Consider the following 20015-nt stretch of genomic DNA (forward strand, 5'->3'; position numbering starts at 1 on the left):
TAAAGAAACTGTGTCTGAGAAAGTCTGAGTGACTTGGAAATGTCAGCCTGGTCTCAACCCCTTGTCTTTTTGACTCCAAATCCAACACTGAGGCATTCAGTCAGTGTTTGTTGAACAGATTAATGCATAGTTCCAGGAGTAATCTTGCTAGAGACAGTTTGAGTTCTTGGAACATTACTAAGTCTTCAGTAGCCTCAGTAATCTAGCAGCACCCCAAGATTCCATTAACATTGCTGTACCCTACCTTCCTTCTCATTCCATCTCCATCATTTAGTGATGGTGAGAGTGGGGAGAGCAGGGGTCATCTAGTGAGTCATAGCTGGTTTATTCCCTTGTATCCAGAACTCAGTTGGCTGAAACTTGGGGGAGGAAGCATGCCATACCCTCTACTCCATTCTTCCTGGCTCCATCCCATTAAATCATGTGTTGGCATCTAGGCCCAGTCTCCTTAAGTTTAACTGTGTGTTGGATGGTGTTTGAATGTTACTATTAATATCCTGGTTTGCAGCTAATGAAGACCAGCCAGAGAAGCCCCATTTTGACTCTAGAAGTATAATATTTGAGTTGGATTCCTGCAATGGAAATGGCAAAGTGTGTCTCGTCTACAGAAGGACTTCACCAGGTAAAATACAAGGGGAGGAAGGATATGGTAGAGAAGGCTTAACTCTTGTTCTGGGGCTCCCCAAAAATGCTGCTTCCCTTCTCCCACCTCTCTTTCACACGAGGTCTGTTGTTTCCTTCTCCAAATGCCTAAGTCCCTTAATAGATCTTCTAAAAGAACAGCCTTTGAACCAATTTATGGTTTCTCCCAAAATCATATTAACATGACTCTAAAAGAGCCATTGCCCTTTCCCCTCATCATATTTGCCTTAAAAAAAAAAAGCATTAAGCATTTGCAGAACACAGCCCCTACTTCTCAGGAGCAGTCCGATGAAAAACATTGAGACAGTAGAAAAGGGCAAGGAAAGAGCCTACTTTCTCAAACCTTTTGTATAATGTCATACCGTAGTCAGTCAATAAACACTTATTAAGTTCCAGGCACTGTGCTAAGCATCGATGATACGAAAAAAGCAAGAGACAGTCCTTGCCCTCAGGGAGCTGAGGTGATGTCGTCAGTAGGTGTGGGATGGTGGGAGCGGCCTGGAGCTAAGACGCTGGCCCCAGAAGCATAGAGGCTTGAGCAGGAAGGCAGATGCATCGTCTGGGCTTCCCCTGGAAGGACTGCAGCCAGGAGCGCACTATAGTGAAATACAGTTATCAAAATATTTAAAAAACCAGTTCACAGACCTCAAGTTAAGAACCCCTGCAGGACTGTCCTTGGAAGGCAGAGTGTGTTTCCTATAAGTAAATCATATAGATGTGTCTGTATCCCAGATCGATAGATAGGGGTGGATACATGTGTATAGGGTTCCTCAGAGGCTCTTTCTTTTTCATCCTATCAGTAGCCAGAGAGAGCAAGATCTGGTTCCTGGACAGAGCTTTATACTGGCACTTTCTCACGGACAGCTTCACTGCCTACTACCGCCTGCTGATCACCCACTTGGGCCTCCCCCAGTGGCAGTATGCTTTCACCAGCTACGGTGTTAGCCCACAGGCCAAGGTAGGAGAAGAGGGTTAAGTTCCCTTGGGCCTTTCTGTCCTTGAAGCACCTCTCCCAGATAACTTGGTGTGCCTCCCTTTCACCCTCTATTCAGGTTCACCCTTGTCTGGTTCTCTCACCAGCCATCTCTCGTCTTCTGGAAAATGTGCTGGGCTGGGGGTGAGGGAAAAGGGACATCAGTAGCACTGTGCTCTAATTCTGGCTTTGCCATGTACTTGCTATATAACTGTGAGCAAATCACTTAACCTCTGCAGACCTCAGTTTCCTCATCTCTCCAATGGCATTAATAATTCCTGCCATTCCTATCCCTATTTTGTGAGGAGCCCAGTCATGCCGATGAGAAGCCATGCAGTCAAGTACTCTGTTGTGGGAATTTACAGAGGAAGTAGCTACCAATTATTATCTTTTTTCCCCCCTTTTTGGAGTACAATTGGTGTTAAGTGACTTGCCCAAGGTCACACGACTAGTTTTTGTGTTAAGTGTCTGAGGCTGGATTTGAACTCAGGTCCTCCTGACTCCAGGGCTGGTGCTCTATTCACTGTGACACCTAGCCGCCCACACCAATTATTATGTTGATCTGTCCCATTGTTTGTCTGTTTGTTTGTCAGCAGCAGGAAAAATTAAATACACATTTGGCTCCCTGGTTGAAGAGAAGGTAATATAAGGAATGTTTCTCTATAGTCATGCTTATTAGGAAGGAGGAGTTACTTAACAACGTGGAAGAAGTAAAGACCCAAGAAGTAAAAGATTGAGAGGTGACAAAGGGGAATTGGAGCTAGGTTCAGGAGGCTGGCAAGTGAAAGGCTGTGACGCAAGGGAGAAAGAATAAACCGAACCCCTCCAGCTCTCTGTAGGTCTGCTCTTCTGACTTGCTCTCACACTCATGGGTTTGGTCTCCAGGGCATGGTGGCCACCCCAGGGGAGTCTGGGCTTTTAACAGGATAGCTCACGAGCCCCCACCAGTGTGTTTTCCATTAACAGGCAGGCAGTAGATAAAATTAGTTCTTAGCAAAGATTAAATAGTGTAGTAGAGACATAAAGTTAGACTATAATTTTAGAGAGGCATACATGTAGATAACATCGCCAGAACTTCAGAGCCTTACTTCATTTCAATAAATATTTACTAAGTGCTTTCTGTCTATAAGGCAGTGTGTTGGGCAGTGGGACACAAATTATATTTTATTTTATTAATTTTATTTAATTTTAATTTTATTTAAATTTATTTTTATTTTATTTTACTTATTTTTTTAAGCAATCGGGGTTAAGTAACTTGCTCAAGGTTACACGGCCAGTTATTTTTGTGTGGGTGCCGAGTATCTGAGGCCAGAACCGATCCCAGGTCTCCCGACGCTGGGGCCAGCGCTCTTACTCACTGGCCGCCCCTTGGGATACAAATTTTAAAAGTGAAATAATTCCAGGCCTCAATGAGAAGATGTTCTCCTGGGGTGATATAATGTGTATATCAATAAACAAGATAATCTGAAGAGGGAGAGAGCACTAACATCAAGCAAGGCCTCATAAAGGAGGGGTCTGCCGCGCTGAGCCTTAAAGAAAGATGAGACGTGTGAGAGGCAGAGGTGAAGCAGAAGGAGGTTCTAGCCTTGGAGGGGAGCCTTGTGCAAATTCACAGAGGCAGGAGATCTAATGCCAAGTTCAGGGGAAGCCAATAGTCCATCGTGGCAGGAACACAGAATACAGAAAGGGAATGGAAAATGAAACAAGTCTGGGAGCCGGTTTGATGACTTTTACTCTAGAGATAATATGGAGCCACTGAGGTTTTTAAGAAGGTCGACTTAAGAAGATGAAGTTGGGGCAACTAGGTGGCGCAGTGAATAGAGCACCAGCCCTGAAGTCAGGAGGACCTGAGTTCAAATCCAGCCTCAGACACTTAACACTTACTAGCCGTGTGACTTTGGGCAAATCACTTAACCCCAATTGCCCTACCTTCCCTCCTCTAAAAAAAAAAAACAAGATTAAGTTGTTGGGGCGGCTACATGGTGCAGTGAATAGAGCACCAGCCCTGAAGTCAGGAGGACCTGAGATCAAATCCAGCCTCAGACACTTAACACAAAACCTAGCCGTGTGACCTTGGGCAAGTCACTTAACCCCAATTGCCCTACCTTCCCTCCTCTAAAAAAAAAGAAAAAAACTAACAAAAGAGGATTAAGTTGGCTGCCATATGGAAAAGGGACTGGGAAATACTGGGAGCAGGAATACCAATTGGGGGCAGTAAAGAGAAACTGAGCCACAGTGAGCCGGTAGATGTGGAAGTAAGACCAGTCAGGCCTGGTGGCTTCGTTGTGAGGACCCCGACCCCAGACTTGGTCAAGCAGGGGCCGACCGACCGCGCATCAGCAACGCGGTGCAGGGTGTTGGTACGCTGGGTAGGAGCTGGACTGGGTGCTCTCAAGGTCATTTCTAACTCTCTGATTCTGCACAGTGGGAGCTGAATAATAAAATCAAGGACATTTCAAACTAGAAAGGCCCTTAGGAATGATTAAGTCAACCTTCATTTTTTTAACCAGTAAGCATTTCCAGTGTACCAGGTACACTGTGGTGGACGTTAGGGAGGAGACAGTCTCTGCCTTCAAGGAATTATGGCTCCCTAGGGGGTACAGTAATTCACAGATAAGTAAATCTAGGAGACATAAGAAATAAATACATGGCGATGTGCAGAGGCATAAACTGTTGGCTCCTAAAGGTGGCGGCCTCTGAGCTAAGCTGTGAGGGAGCTAGGGGTCTGGAAGGGCAGTGGATAGAGCCTCAGACCTGGACTCAGGAAGACTCAACTGTGTGAGTTCAAATCTGGCCTCAGATACTTACTAGCCATGTGGCCTTGTTTGCCTCAGTTTCCTCATCTGTAAAATGAGCTGGAGAAGGAAGCGGCAACCACTGCAGGGTCTCTGCTGAGCAAACCCCACATGGGGTCAGGCAGAGTCAGAAATGATTAAACAACAACAAAAAGGGTTCCAAGAAATGGAGGTGAATAAGGAGAATGTTCCAGGCTGGGCAAAGGCAAGAAGGCAGGAGGTCCAGCCTGGGATCCGATCCTAATGGTCTTAAAAGCCAAACAGAAGAGTTTGTTCTTTATTCTAAAGGCAGCAGGGAGTCACTGATGCTTCTTGGGCAGAAGAGTCACAGTCCCCTGCAGCCTTGTAGGGGATGGGCACAGGGAGACCAAACAGGAGGCTCTTCAGAAGTGCTGCTGGGGGCGGGGAGGGCCTGCTCAGCTCCTTCATCGTCACAGGTGAGAAGCCTGATGTGACGCACTATAGGACAACCTGAGAAGGGAGGGGGCGACATCAGGGAAGGCCTGAGCCCCAGGGAAGGGGAGGGCGGGCAAGAGAAGGGAAAGCTTTTACAAAGGTCCGAGCTCTCCAGGAGGAGGAGGCATGGTCAGGCCGTAGCTCCCCAGAGACTCCGAGGGAGCCCTTAGGACCTGAAGAGGAGCTGGTACTGACAGAAGGCAGAGAGCTGAGCCTTGGGCCTCCTCCCCCAGTGAGGCCCTGCTGCGCCCCGCAGGAAGCCCCTGATCCCTGGGGCTTGGTCCCTGCATGCCAGAGGTGCTGCGCAGCGCTGAGGCTGAGGATGGATGGGGCTTGTCGCCACTCCTTAACACAGGAAGGACTGCGCCCTGCAGTAGCTATTTTACAGTCTTTTCGTCCTCCTCTCTCTGCCTCCTGCCCTAGCCCCTTCTCTCATACTGAGCTGGCGGAGAGCAGTTTCTCAAACTCTGATCAATGGTTCTTTGTGTGTCTCTCCTTCCATGCAGCAATGGTTCAACATGTATAAACCCGTCACCTACAATACCCCAGTACTCACAGAAGAGACTGACTATTTTATAAACAAGCTAGACCCCAGCAAGGTGTTCAAAAGTAAGACCAAAACCTCGGCCCCTGCCAAAAGAGGGGGGACCCCGAACCCTCCAGGCTCCCAGAAAGGATCCTCAAGTTCCTCTTTGACCAAGTCTTCCTCTGCCACTGGAAACCCTTCCAGAAAGTGAGCAGCCCCAGCCAGATGGGCTCTTACCCTCCTTCTCTGGATGTGGGCCCAAATCTGAGAGCCTGGGTCCCACCCGAAGGCCCAGGACTGTGCATCCCAGCAAGTGGTTGTGTTGTGTCGTTCCCACAGCCCATCTGAGGAAGCAAGGGATAGTTTCAATCGCTTCTGGACCTCGGGACATGTCTGATGAGACCCAGGGCACTGATCAGAGAAGCCCCCTCCCCATGCCATGTTCCCTTTACTCCAGCGGTCATTAAAGCCCATCCTGAGGAGTTCAGTCCGTCACAGTGATATGGGCCATAGTCACCCATACCCCACCACCTCTGCTTTTTTCCCTGCATGGAAGTAGACCGGACACAAGAGAATATCCATTCAATAACGTGTTGCTCGTCTGTATTACTGCTGGGTAAAAGCTTCGGCAGTTGCTGAAAAACCCCAGAACTCTCCCCAGAACGGCCAGTCTCATCAGAAAGTCAGAAAAGCCCCCTGCAGGTAATTTCCTGTTTGTTTTTCATTATCAATAGAGCCGAACCAAGAAAGTGTATTCTTCCCTGGTCACCTCTCACTGTCTCAAAGGGTTTAATTTTTCTGTGGTTTACTGCCAACTATGAAATGTTTACCTCCGGAATATTGTTCTGGAATAAAAATGAACCTGCCTAGCCATTTTAAACTGCTTCTGTCTGATTGCTTAGTAGGATTCTCTGAGATTCTAACTTCTTTATTACACTGAGTTAATAATCCCAGTACCTGGAGCAGATTTATTTCAGGATGAGGAATGGCCACATGAATGCAGAGAATTCTGGAATGGTGGACCCATCCCCCAGATAGCAAAAAATGATGATAATAATAGGACTTATATAGTGTATTAAGCTTTTCAAAACATTTACATATTTTATTTCATCTGATCCCCACAGTGATCTTGCAAGGTAGGTGCCATCCCCATTTTACGGATGTGGTCACACTACTAAGGCAGGACTTGAACTCAGGTCTTAGTAACCATAAATCCAGCTCTCTATTTACTCATCCATCTCATTTTATAAATAGCTCAAAGAGAGGATCAAATAACAAGAGCCAGGGTTTTAAAAAATATTTTCCTCCCAATTACATGTGAAAAACAATTTTGACATTCCTTTTCTTTTTTTTTTTTCAGATTTTGAGGTCCAAATTCTCTCCCTCTGTCCTCCCCCCCACATTGAGAAGGCAAGCAATTTGACATAGGTTATGCATCTGTAGTCATGCAAAGCATATTTCCATGTAAGGCATGCTATGAAAGAAGATGCAGAACCGCGCCCCCCCCCCCAACAAAAAAAATAAAGAAAAAGTATCTTTGATCTGTATTCAGGCTTTACCAATTCTTCCTCTGGAGATGGATAGCACTGTTCATCATATGTCTTTTAGAATTGTCTTAGATCATGATACTGTCGAGAATCGCTAAGTCATTCACAGTTCTTCATTGAACAAACAATATTGCTATTACTGCGTACAATGGTCTCCTGGTTCTGTTTACTTGACTTTGCATCAGTTCTTTTAAGTCTTTCCAGATTTTTCTGAAATCATTTTGCTTGTCATTTCTTACAGCATAATAAATAGCATTCCATCACAATTACATACCAGCCATTCCCCAGTTGACGGGATCCCCTCAATTTCCAATTCTTTGCCACCACAAAAAGAGCTGCTATAAACATTTTTGTATATTTTGTGTTTTATCTCTAGTGGCATTGCTAGGTCAAAGGGTATGCATGGTTTGATAGTCCTTTGGTTGTAGTTCTACATTGAAGAACCAGGATTTTAATCCAGGTCCTCAGATCCAAATCCAGTGCTTTTCTACTGTGCTGTCCTGCCTCAGCCTTAGACAAGGTCAGGTGATGTTTCAGATAACAACTAATTTATTTCTGCAGTTGTTTGGCTCCACCAGATATCCAGAGCAGTTCTTAGATTTCTGGCTCACACTGATCATCAGGAGGATAAGGATGTGTGTGTAGGAGAGGAAATTACTATCTGAGGGTTTTTTTTTTTAAAGCCTTAAGTTTAAAAAAAAATTTTTCAACAAACAGGCATTTGTTTTCTCTTCTTCCCATCTTCCCCCAATTTAAAAGAAAAATACAACTTTTGTAACAAATAAGTATAGTCAAGCAAAAAAAAGTCCTCTGAAATACACCTTGAGACCATTCCTGTGTCAGAAAGTGAGTAAGCCTGTTTCATCTCAGTCTCCTGCCCCAGACACTCAGTAGCTGTGTGACCCTGGGCAAGTCACTTAACCTCTGTTTGCCTTAATCCACTGGAGAAAGAAATGGCAAACCACTCCAATGTCTTTGCCAAGAAAACTCCATACAGGGTCTGGAAGAGTCAGACACAACTTAACAGTTGAACAACTGCATTGATTAGAGTCCTTAAGACTTTCAAAGGTATTTTTCTTGACCATGGATGAGTCATAGGCTTCCACACACAGCTGGAATCAGCCTCTCAGGTGAGGAAGGACTCATGCCTCATCAGATATCTCTGCTTCTCAGCTGTGACCTGCTGCCCTACAGAGGATTCCCCCCATCATCCTGACAAATTGTGTGCCAGAGCCCTTAGAGCAGGGGTAGGGAACCTGTGTCCTCAAGGCCACGTATGGCCCTCTAGGCCCTCAAGTGCAGCCCTTTGACTGAATCCAAACTTCACAGAACCAATCCCCTTAATAAAGGATTTGTTGTGTAAAACTTGGACTCAGTGAAAAGGCCACACCCAAGGACCTAGAAGGCCACAAGTTCCTCACCCCTGCCTTAGAGTTTCCAAAACAAGTTGCACCTTCCAACCCCATGACCTACATAGTAACCTTTCCTCTTGGTTGAGGAAGGCTGGTAGAGAGAATGTTGCAAAGAATTCCCACTTTACAAGAAGGAGAAATTCAAAGTGGTGAGAAAGAAAGGGGGGGGAACCGAAAGTACTAATGAAACAGGATGAATCCTGTGTGTCTAGCAAAAAAAAGGTTCTTTACAATGGTAACTTAGTGACTATGTATTGTTCTCTTGGTCTGCATCAGTTCATATAAGTGCTCTCAGATTTCTCTGAACCTAGTCCTTTCATCACTACTTATGGCAAAACAGCATTCCTTTACGTTTACGTATTTTCATTTAAAACCCACCTAAAGTTAAAAAGTGGCTCAGTATTGCCAGTTAGTGGTTAGTCTATCCACAGAGGTTGAGATTTGATTTGATTTCACTTTCCTTTATTAACTCACATTAAAGTTTATAAAGCATTTTCCTCACAATTCTGTGATTGAGGTTGGGCAGATATTATCCTTATTTTGCAGATGGGAGAGGTAGCTTGGTTATGCCCAACAGGTTGGCCTTGGAGCCAAGAAGACTTGAATTCAAATCCCGCGTGAGCCTGGGCAAGTCACTTATCCCTGTTTGCCTCCATTTCCTCATCTGTAAAATGAGCTGGAGAAGGAAATGGTAAAATACTCAGTATCTTTGCCAAGAAAGCCCCAAATGGGGTCATGAAGAGTCCAACATGCTGAAGAACAGTAACTTGCTGTGTGAGTGTGTATGTGTGTATGTGTACATTTTGCCATCCCCATTGGATTGTAAGCTCCTTGAGGGGCTGTCTTCTGTCTTTTTTTTGGTATCCCCTGTGCTTACCAAACTGCCTGGCACATAGTGAGTGCTTAATAAATTTTGATTGGTTGGTTTGTTGATGGGCAATTCACTAAGACTATAAATTGCAGAGAAAGTACCAACCTGCATTGCTAGAGAATGTTTCCTTACCAGTTTCCAATAGTAATGAAATCATAGGGCTAGTGAGTATATACGCCTTTCAGGTTTACAAAGCACTTTACTCGCAATTCTCTGAGTTATGTAGGGGGCAGCTAAGTGGTTCAGTGGATAGAGCAACAGGCCTGGAGTCAAGAAGACCCGAGTTCAAATTTGAACTTACTAGCTGTGTGACCCTGGGCAAGTCACTTGACCTGTTTGCCTCGGTTTGTCATTTGCTTCATCTGCAAAATGAACCAAAGAAGAAAATGGCAGACCACCAAGGTCACATAGAGTTGAATACAACTAACAAACAACAGCATTATTATCCCTGCTCTTACCTGAAATGTATTTTTATACAGGGTTCTTAGGCTAGCTTCTAGAGAAATGCGCCCTCTTTATCCATGAGGGGTAAAAGTATGATTCTCTCCAGGGAGTACAGAACTAGAACCCAGACTTCGATAAAGAACAACTGTCGAGAGCTAAAGGCGTTGCCCCTTCACCCCAAGGCGTGGAATTCCATGGGGAAAGACCAAAAACAAGTGAGTCCCGAGACCAAGGAGTAAAGTTCATGTGGCGCCAAATAGAGCATGTTAAAATGGTTAAGCTCTTAATGACAATTGTGTGAATTCTCTCTCTTCCTCTCAGCTTCCTTCCTCCATTTTCATTAATAGACCAGTTGGCTGGGCAACCAGTTCCCAGCTTGGTCACTTTTACCAAAGCAGCATTGTCTCAGGCTAGATGTAGCGCCCCCCCCCCCCCCCCCCCCCCGTGGCCCAAGGCCAGGAATCCAGGCATCAGCACTTGGTTTCCTTGAGATTTTTGCTCTTCACCAGTGAGTTTAAATTTCTTCATTTTTTTCTTAAGTTGGGGTGTGGGGCATGACGGAGGGAAGATAGGGAGACTGTTTCCCAAGTCTTTTATGATCTAAGAGCTTAGAGCACTGTCTTTAGAAATTCATGGAATGCCCCCCTCCTCTTTTCCACCCTCATCTGCTACTCCTACTTTGGATTTGAAATCAGGCAACTTGGACTCAGATCCCAATATAGATTCTTGCCATGTGATCATGCCCAAGTTAACTGAACCCAAACCTCTATTTTTCATCTGTAAAATGAGGATAATTCTTGAATTACCCAACTCACAGGTAATAAGTGCTTTGTAAACATATAAAATCATTATTAGTGTCATTCTGATTATCCTCATTAACCAGGGAGCAGTACCTGTAGTCCCTGCTCCCCTGGCTGTTCCCTCCTCTTCCCTCCCCATCCTCCCCACACCCAAGTGGACAATTCTTTGAATTGCTGTGCTAGTCCCCAAATCAGAGATTTGGGGAGCCTAGTCTTACTTGGGACACTTCGGACCTACCTCATCTTCCTACTTAACATCCCTTCCTTCTTTTCGGGAAGCTTTTCATGTCTGTCCCGTGTTTGTAGAGAAGGAACCTAACCGTGAGTCCCCACCACCCCCAGTCTGTAACACCCAAAATGGGAAACCAGTGTTTCACTTTCCAGGATTCCCTGTTTGCTTTTCTCCTTGTGCCTTTTTTGTTTGTCAACAGTCATTTAAGTTCCTACAATGTGCCACAAATTCAGAAATTATGCTAAATTGTGGGGCTACAAAGACAGACAAGCAAAGTCCCTGCCCTCAAGGAGCTCACGCTCCAACAGGGGAGACAACATGCTAACCACCACATTATACAGAATTAGCGATCGTCACTGGAACGAGGTGCCAGCATTAAGGGGAACCAGGAAAGGCGTCCTGCAGAGGTTGAAATTTTGACTGAGACTTCAGGGAAGCCAGGGAAGTTAGAAGGAGAAATAAGGAGGGAGAGCAGTCTAGATATGTGCCAAGTGTAGGAGTCAGGAGGTGGAGGAGTATTGGATGGGGGTGGGGAGGGGGCAGTGGGGAGGAGAGCAGGGATGGAGGTAGAAAAGGTTAGAGGTAGCTTGGTTTAGTGCCCACGTGATAGACAGTCAGCACCTGTGTAGCCTTCTATCTGTGGAAGAGAGATTTTCTGGAAATTGGCTCTTCGGTAACCTGAGTTTCCAAGTTTGGGAGGTCAGGAACCAGACCCTCAGGTTGGGGGCGGGGTGAAGAGAGACAGAGAGAGAGAAAATATGAGAATTTTCTGATGGAGAAAGAAGAGGATTTGGTATATGATTCCTGTACAGTGCCCTGGGCAGAAATAAGAGCCATGTCATTCATTTTCAGTGGGAGGAAAAAAAGGCTGTCCCATAACCGCTATTTGTACTGTACATTTAGGAGGTGAGGGGTTTCCTATATTTAGAGAAAACAAACACAAGCTACAACTATGAACTTCATTTTGGAAATAATCCTAGCCAGAAGGCACGAAGGCTATTGACCGCTCTTGGGGGTCTGTCCACCTCCAGCATCATACCCAGTGTCTGTGAGCCCTGAGTTCCTGAGATGACCTCATTCACTCATCACATTGACAATGTAGACTTTTATTCAACTAAACAAACATCTATTAATTGTGTACCAAATACAAGACATTGTGCTAGGGGCTGAGTTGATTTCACTCCCTTCCTTCATGGGATAAGATTCAGAGTTTACATAGCATCCAACCTCTCGATTTACCAACAAGGAAATTGAGGCAAAGTTAAGTGACTTGCCCAAGGTCACACAGAAGGCAGAATTTGAACCCAGATCTTGACTCCGAGTCTACCCACTAGACTAGACCAACCTACCTCTGTAATAACCTTTCCCATTTCAGTGCAGTAGAACTGTTTAAAACCTCTAGTATATTATTAGCTGGTGTATTATTTTGTATTTTACTTCTCAGTGAATGTGTCATTTTCCCCAGTTAGTTTGTAAGTGGCAAGTAAATTACACAGTAGGTAGAGTTGGGCCTGGAGTCAGGAAGACCTGGGTTTAAATCTGGCCTCAGACATTTACTATGTGACCCTGGGCAAATCACTTTGCCTCTTTACCTCAGTTTCCTCAACTGTAAAATGGGGATAACAATCTATCTTCCAAGGCTGTTGTGGGGTTCGGATGAGTTAATGTTTGTGAAAATGCTCAGCACAGTCCCTGGCACCTACATAACAAATCTTCATGCCTTTCCCTTTGCATACCTATCAACATACCCTACCCTTCCTCCCTTCTGTGTGTTCCTTCTCTCTAGAATGCTCTGGACCGGTTCCATATTTCCCTATTAAAGGTCCTTTCTGCCATTCAAGGCCTCTTTTCCCTACAAATCTCACCCCCTAAGCCTTGACTGAATGGCATCTCACCCATTTGGAATCCCGACACTCTCTCTGTTCTGCCATCGTAGAGGCACTTCTGCATGTGTAAAATGAGGGATTGGTCACAGCAAACCAGCCCTTAGAAAACGTGTTATCAGTTCTTCCTGGGACCTGCACATATGGAGGCTTGGGGAGCCTGCAACTGGGACCACATGAGAGTGCACGATGGAAGGGCCCTCCCCACCCTGACAGTATGCAGGGATTCTGTGAATGTCTTATCAGCTAACTTTATAGTGACAGAAAGTCTCCAGGAGGTCATAAAAGCCATCCCCAGAGGTCTAGTGATAGGAGGCCACGGTGGAGTCTGCCAGTGACTGACTGAGCCTGGACAGGAGCTGTCCCAAATGGTCTGCCTGATCCAGCTGAGCGACAGATGGACCAGGCAGCGGTCTTCCTGGAGGGGTCAGGGAGGCCGGCTGGTCCTTGGGAGTCAGGCAGCTGGAGGAGCATCTTTTACGAGCAATCCTAACCTGGGTCTTCCTGGAGGGCTCAGGGAGGCCGAGGAGTTTCACACCTTCTTTTCTGCAGATGCAGCTCTGCTGAAGGGCTGCTCGGGGACAGAAGACAAGCAGACCTTGTTTCCAGACTCCAGGAGCCCCTTCCTGGACTGAACCTCATTTTCTCAGTTCCCTCTGAATGGGCTGGGGGTCACATCAGCTCTTCAACCCTTACTGCCTTAAGGCGTGAGCCACAGTTCAGTGTAATGCACAGTGCTCTAGGGTTAGAAGCTTGTCTCAGACATCCATCATCCCCATCCTCACCAGCATCTTCACTCCTAGTGGCTGGCTTCTCTACTTCCAATGAATGTGCTCGTGTTTTCCCCATCCTCATAAAATTCTCACTTGACCCATCCTTCACTGCTACTTATCATTCCCGACCTCCCTTCTCCTTTGTGGCTAAATTCCATCTGCAATACATACAAAAAGCCACCTACCTACAGTAGGTGCCTTCACTTCCTCCCTCTCCTCTTACCTCTCTACAGTCTGACTTCTGACCTCCTCATTCAGCTGAAACCGCTCTAGAATCAACAATGATCTCTCTCTCTCTTTTTTTTTTCTTGAGGCAATCAAGATTAAGTGACTTGCCCAGGGTCACACAACTGGTAAGTGTGTGAGGCTGGATCTGAACTCAGGTCCTCCTGACTCCGGGGCCAGCGCTTTATTCACTGCACCACCTAGCCACCCCTCAGTAATCTCTTAATCACAAAACCTAATGGTCTTTTCTCAGTCCTCATACTTCTTAATCTTTTGGCAGCCTTTGATAGTCACCTTCTTCACCTCATCTCTTTAGGTTTTTATGAAATGTTTCAGGGTATTCCTCCTACCTGTATCACCATTACCTCTTGATGACCTTTGCTGCATCTTCATCTAGGTCGGAGGTTCCCAAATTTATTTGGCCCGCTTTTCAAAAGAAAAATTACTTGGCACCTCCTTGGAAATCTACTTCCTTTAACCCTTCAATGTTTTTTTTTACATTTGTCATTTCAAAAAAATATAATTTTTTTAAATGACACATCTTAAATTTTAAAATGTATTATAAATTTGTGGGGTTTTTCCTGCATTGAAATTTTGGTGACACAATATTGCCTCAAATAACCATATAGTATCGTGTTGTAAACAAGTCATCATACTCATATATTCCTGTCAATGCATACTGGCCTTCCTGACAGTGTGCAACACACTCACCTGCCAACACTTGCTTGTTAAGACCTGTTGGCAGACTTGACCACTGCATTTTGTGTATTTAGAAGACAATGTAATCACTACAACTTTGACTCTGTCATACAACAGATGAAACATGCATGAATGGTTTTTCAAAATTTTCTTCTTTCCTTGTGCTTCCACCACCCCCTACTTTTATGCAGTTCCCCCCAACTGCTACTACTACCCCCCCATTGTTACAGCACTCTTCCCCAGGGGACAGTATCGCCCACTTTGGAAACCTGTGAATTCTAGGTCATGCTCACAAACTGTGGGTATTCTCCAGGGCTCTGTCCTGGGCCCTCTTTCTATGTTCTGTTTTGCTTGGTGATCTCCTCATCCCCCATGGATTCAATTATGCTCTGTGTGGATGATTCCCACATCTCCAAAACTAACTTCTTTCCGAACCTCTGGACTCACATCTCCAAGTGCCTATTAAATATCTCAAACTGGATATAACTTGAATGTCTTAAACTCAGCATGTCTAAGCCTGATCTCATTCTCTTTCCTGCCCAAGCCCTCCCCTCTTCCTCACTTTCCTATTGTTGCTGCTGAGAGCACCACCACCCTCCCAGTCACCCACGCTTCACAATCTACTGTCCTCCTCAACTCCTTGCCTTCACACCCGATCAGTGATCAAATCTTCACCGCTTCTTATATATGTCCGCCCTTCTCTACCCTGACACCTCAACCTCCCCTCCCCCATTAAAGGCCCTTAAACTTACTCACTCCCACATACCTCATGATCCACTGGCCTCCTTGTTCTCACACAAGACACTCCATCTCCCAGCTCCACGTACATTTTCCTGGTTTTGTCTTGCCTTGAATTTTTTCCCTCCTTATCTCTGCCTCCTGGCTTCTCTCCCTTCCTTCAAGTCCCAGCTACAATCCTTCCCAATCCCCCTGAATACTAATTTCCCTCCCTCTGTGCCTGTATATGTCTTGTTTGTACATAGTTATTTGCATGTTGTCTCCCCGACTAAAATGTAAGCTTCTTGAGGACAGGGACTCTTCTTTTGTCCTACTTTAGCTCCCCAGTACTTCACACAGTGCCTGGCATGTAGCAGATGCTTGCTGAGTGACCCTGAGCCAGTCACTTAACCTCTTGGGGTCTCAGTTTCCTCATCTATAAAATGGGGTGGTTGGATCCTCTAACCTCTGAATCCCCGCCAACTCTAAACCTGTGGTCTTATGAGAATTCTGAGGAAATGCAAACCTGAAGTCTCAGTTCTGCTCCAAATGATTAATGGATCATGGTGAGGGCAGACTCTATACACCGATGTCGTGTTGAGAAGTTGAGCCAGGAAGTCCCCCCGTGCCATGTATAAAATATCATTTGGATGTTGACAACCCGGGTTCAACCACTTTGCTCTTTGGTCACCTTGTCTCGATCACTTAAACTCTCTGGGTCGTAGTTTAATCTCTAAAATGAGAGGGTTGAACTAGATGACCCTTAGACCATTCAAGCTCTAAATCTGTGGTCCTAGAATCCCCAGGATCTCCCTTTGGCCTTGCACGGTGTCCCAAATTCCACCATGGAGAGTTAATGGAGGCATTCATACAGAGCCTGGCTGACCCTTTGCAGGGATTTGGTAGGGGTTGGGAAGTTGACTCAGATGATTTCTCTCATTCCTTAAAAAGAAAAAAAATCTAAGTCTATGATTCAGTTCTGAATTTGATTTCTAAAGTCTTCTCTTCTAAACTGCAAATTTCCCTGGAAGGGAGACCACCTTTTAGTCCCCAATACCTCAAGATGAAGGAATTTTCTTAGATACTTTCTTCAGGTCAGAAGAGTCAGGGGTTGTATGATTGGGACTCCTGGGGGGAAGATTGAAAGGGACTAAAGGATGCAGAAAAAAGAAGGCAGTTTCAGGGATCAGCTCTTTTTTGGGGGGGGCAACCCAACAACACCCAAGAGAGAGAAGCTTCTTTGGAATGACTTTATTGTCTCATTGTCACATAAATGTGTCCTCTTCCTCTTTGGTTCTAGGAGAAACAGACCTAAATGAAAGGGGTGAAGGGGAAGGGGGTGAGACAAGAAAAGGCTCAGGAGCAGGAGCCTGGGGAAAGTCCACACCTGAGTGAAAGGATTGGGAAGGTGCAAGTGTATGATGAGGTGGCGAGGACACAACCACCTTCTGCTTCATGGGCTGCGGGACTCGAGGCTTAGGTGTGATGACCTCTATGTTTCGGGTCTGAGGATGCTTGCTGGATCCCACAAAGACTAGATAGATAATGGCTCCCAGGAGGGCTCCTAATGGTGGGGCAACCACAGGAACCCACCACCAGCTGTCTGCCGCTCTGCAAAGGAGACAGAAGAGTCAGAGGAGAGGATCACCCAGGCCCCCAGGAGCCAGAGCCCATTGGACTCCCCCCTCCAAACATATCACTGTCAGAGTCCTCAATCTTACATGCAACAGAGGGGCTCAGCTTACCCTAAACATGGAATAATCCCAACCTACTCTCCACAGGGTGGGGAGGAAAGAGAAATCCTATCAGAGCTGGGGAAAGGGTCATCTTGAGGTATCAGGGACTGAATCAGAGCTTAGAAATTGTCTGTGTCCCTCTTTTTTACAGATAGGGGAACTGAGGATGGGAGAGAGCAAAAGCTCCTGCCTAAGGTTATATGACTCATTCCTCCCATGGCTAACTAGTGGCAAAGCTTGTACTAGAAATCAGCCTGCCACCTCCCAGAATCTCTATCTAATTCAGAATTCTGTATCTGAGTGCAGAGAGAGGCAGTCCTGCCATCAGGAAGATCTAGGTCCTCCTGTCTCTGACACACGAGCTGTGTAACCATGAGAAAATCATTTAAGGCAAGTGCTGAAGATGGCAGATGGGGGTGGGGGAGGCCATTACATCAAATAGGACTAAATGAAATTGAATTACGTGAAGACTTCATTGCCCCAGCCGGCAATGCTCGTGAAGATCCTCGGGGGCAGGTCCCTGGATGGGTTGAGGGCATAACCTGTGTTCATGCCCAGTGACAATCCTATTGTGATCACAAGAACACCTATGACCAGAGCGTGGGTCCCTTGCAGAGCCGGGCTGTTCTTTTTGTCAGTGATGGCCAACAGGCACAGCTGGAGTATTCCGGTTAAGTATATCTATGGAAACAAACAAAAAAAAAGGAGACCTCACCCCAGGGAGCACCTGTTGGGAAGACAGCCTGGCTTTGGAGAAGTGGCCCAGCCAACTGAAGGGCACCATTTCCACCTGGATTTTCCCCTGTGGTGCTGAGCATTAGGGATGTACTAGGCATTGGAATGGGAGTATAGCTCTTTCATTTATTTGTTCACTCTTCATTCATGCATTCATTTTTTATTTGTTCATTCATTCAACAAAGATTTGTTAAACACCTAATATGTATGAGGGACCATGCTAGCTCCTAGGGATAAAGAAAATAAATGCGACACATGGGAGCTTACAATCTAGTGTGACCATTTGATGACCAGGGTACAAACAATACAAATATGAGTATGATCACTTCCTAGCGGGAAACTGTGGTTTGGAGGAAAGAGCACCAAATTTGGAGACAGAGGACCTGTGTTCAAATTCTGGTTCTTCCACTTGTTGTCCATGTCCCCTTGGGCAAATAATTTCATCTTTGTGGGCCTGGAAAGTTTCTTCATCTGTAAAATGAGGGGGTTGAGCAGAGTGATCTTTAAGGTTCCTTCTAGTCCTAAATTGTATTATGTCATTTCACTTCACTTCTCAGAGCCTCAGTTTCACAATCTGTAAAACGGGGGAAATAATATCTGCCACACCAGCCTCGTAGAATAGTTGTGAGAATCAAATGAGATAAAGTATGTGTAGGTGCTTTGAAAATGATAAATCTCTATATAAATTTCAGCTATTAACATTACTATGAGAAAGCGTATAGCCAAGAACAGTACATAGAGCTGTGGCATTAGAGTCAGTAAGACCTGGGTTCAAATTCTACCTCTGACCTGACTCTGAGAAAGTGCCCTCAGGCAAATGTCTGAGAATATAAGTTGTAGAACATTTACAGATATACATTAGTAGGGGGAATTTCCCCACAGGGAATATAACAAGTCAAGACATATATTCTGTCTCCCCCCGCCAAATGTGCTATGAAAAATTCAGAAAAGGAGACATCAGTTTTCAGTGGGGGGATGGGGAAAACTTCTAGAAGGAGGTGGCATCTCAATTGGGTCTCAAAATAAGGGAAGGTGGTTTCAGGAAAACCTGGGAAGACTTATATGAACTGATGCAAAGTGAAGTGAGAAGAACCAGGAGAACATTGTACACAGTAGCAGCATTACTGTGCAGTGATCAGCTGTGATGACTTAGATACTCTTCTGATCAATATAATAATCCAAGATAATTCCAAAGGACTTATGATGAACAATGCAGTACACCTCCAGAGAAAGAACTGATGGAATCCAAATGCAGACCAAAGCATAATTTTTTCACTATTTTTCTTGCTTTTTTTTTTTTTGGCAACATGGCTAATATGGAAGTATGTTTTGTATGATTTCACATCAGGGAGAAAATTCAGAAATCAAATTCTTTTTAAAAACCTAAATGTTAAAATAATTTTAAAGGGAAATATTTAAATAAGAAACAATAGGGACTAGAAGGAGGCCACTTCAGCCATAAAGAGCATTCTGAACAAAGGTGTAGAGGTGGGGATAAGGTTCAAAGCACAGAGAGGAGGAAGGAAGCTCATTATGGAGGTCAGATAGGGCCTGAACACAGTCAGTGGGTTTTTTTACGATGTGGAGGCCATCCTAAACTGAAGAATCATAAAGCATGGAGCTGATAGGGCATTCTGGTGCTAGTATATAGGAGAAGAGGAGACAGCTAAGTGGGCACAATGGCTAGAGTGCTGGATCAGGAAGATCTGAGTTCAAATACTGCCAAGCAAGCAGTTAGTAGCTGTGTGACACTTAACCTCTTTTACCCTCAATTTCCTCATCTGTAAAAATAATACAGCACACCTCCCTCACAGAGTTGTTGTGAGGGTCAAATGAGGTGATATATGGAAAGTGCTTTGCAAACATTAAAGAACTACCTAAATGCAAGCTGTTATGACTCAATTTATCAAAACCTTTCAGAGCCAGCAGAAGGAAACCACAGCTGGGGCCTGCCTGCTGACTGGAGGAGGAAAGTGGCTCTATGGAAAGCACTGGGATAACCCACTTAGGAGACCAGATTTGCCAAGAAACCAGGTGTTCAGAAGCCAAATCATTCCTTAAAATGCACAGTGAACAAAGGCAGCTCTCTTTCTCAGCCCTGCAGGCCACAAAAGGGAAACTCACAATGTTTTTTGAAAATAATGCTGTGACAACTTTGCTCTTATCTGGGATGGATGTGACTTACTCAAGACTGATTATGAGGGACAAGCTTAAACTTGCTAGAATTACTAGAACTAAAACTCAGTGTGGGGAAAGGCTTAGTGAAAATGATGGGAGACTCAGCAAGAGAGATGGGAACTCAGGGAAGGAATTGTATTCAATATTGGTTCTCCTTCTTGCCTTTTCCAGTTTAATCCAAATCCAAGGTAATTGCACTACTAGGAGCAAGGGATACAGAAGCCAAATTAAATAGTCCTTGCATTTACATTCTACTCAGAGATACAGCATGTAAACATAAACATACAGAGGATTACTTGAGGAAAGAACGCTAACAACTAGTGGAATCAGGAAGGCTTCCTGGGGAATGTGATATGTGAGCCTTGAAGAAG

The 20015-nt window shown here is 45.1% G+C and overlaps 2 protein-coding genes across 16 annotated transcripts in view; one reads left to right on the forward strand and one right to left on the reverse strand.

Annotated features, from left to right (window-relative positions):
- Nucleotides 1-6889, forward strand: part of LOC138161120 (tubulin polyglutamylase complex subunit 2-like) — a 35886-nt gene extending 28997 nt beyond the window's left edge. For 5 of the 11 annotated variants that reach the window (XM_069087938.1, XM_069087933.1, XM_069087936.1 and 2 more), the window contains 3 exons: nucleotides 509-622; nucleotides 1443-1600; nucleotides 5373-6272. In XM_069087938.1, coding sequence (XP_068944039.1) covers nucleotides 509-622; nucleotides 1443-1600; nucleotides 5373-5603 — 503 coding nt within the window. In that variant the 3' untranslated portion in view covers nucleotides 5604-6272. Of the gene's footprint in view, nucleotides 1-508; nucleotides 623-1442; nucleotides 1601-5372; nucleotides 6273-6752 lie in introns of those variants that run through there. The other 6 variants (XM_069087939.1, XM_069087934.1, XM_069087932.1 and 3 more) reach the window with 3 other exon arrangements.
- A 9342-nt stretch (nucleotides 6890-16231) lies between these two features.
- The window catches only part of AQP7 (aquaporin 7), a 58926-nt gene continuing 55142 nt past the window's right edge, over nucleotides 16232-20015 (reverse strand). For all 5 annotated transcript variants that reach the window (XM_069087947.1, XM_069087945.1, XM_069087944.1 and 2 more), the window contains 2 exons: nucleotides 17195-17412; nucleotides 16232-16606 (listed from right to left, as the gene is read on the reverse strand). In XM_069087947.1, coding sequence (XP_068944048.1) covers nucleotides 16261-16606; nucleotides 17195-17412 — 564 coding nt within the window. In that variant the 3' untranslated portion in view covers nucleotides 16232-16260. The remainder of the gene's footprint in view (nucleotides 16607-17194; nucleotides 17413-20015) is intronic.

This window comes from Petaurus breviceps, unplaced genomic scaffold, assembly GCF_028583685.1.
Source record: "Petaurus breviceps papuanus isolate PSGF00001 unplaced genomic scaffold, PetGlider_PUasm1.0 183, whole genome shotgun sequence".
In the NCBI taxonomy this organism is placed as follows: Eukaryota; Metazoa; Chordata; class Mammalia; order Diprotodontia; family Petauridae; genus Petaurus; species Petaurus breviceps.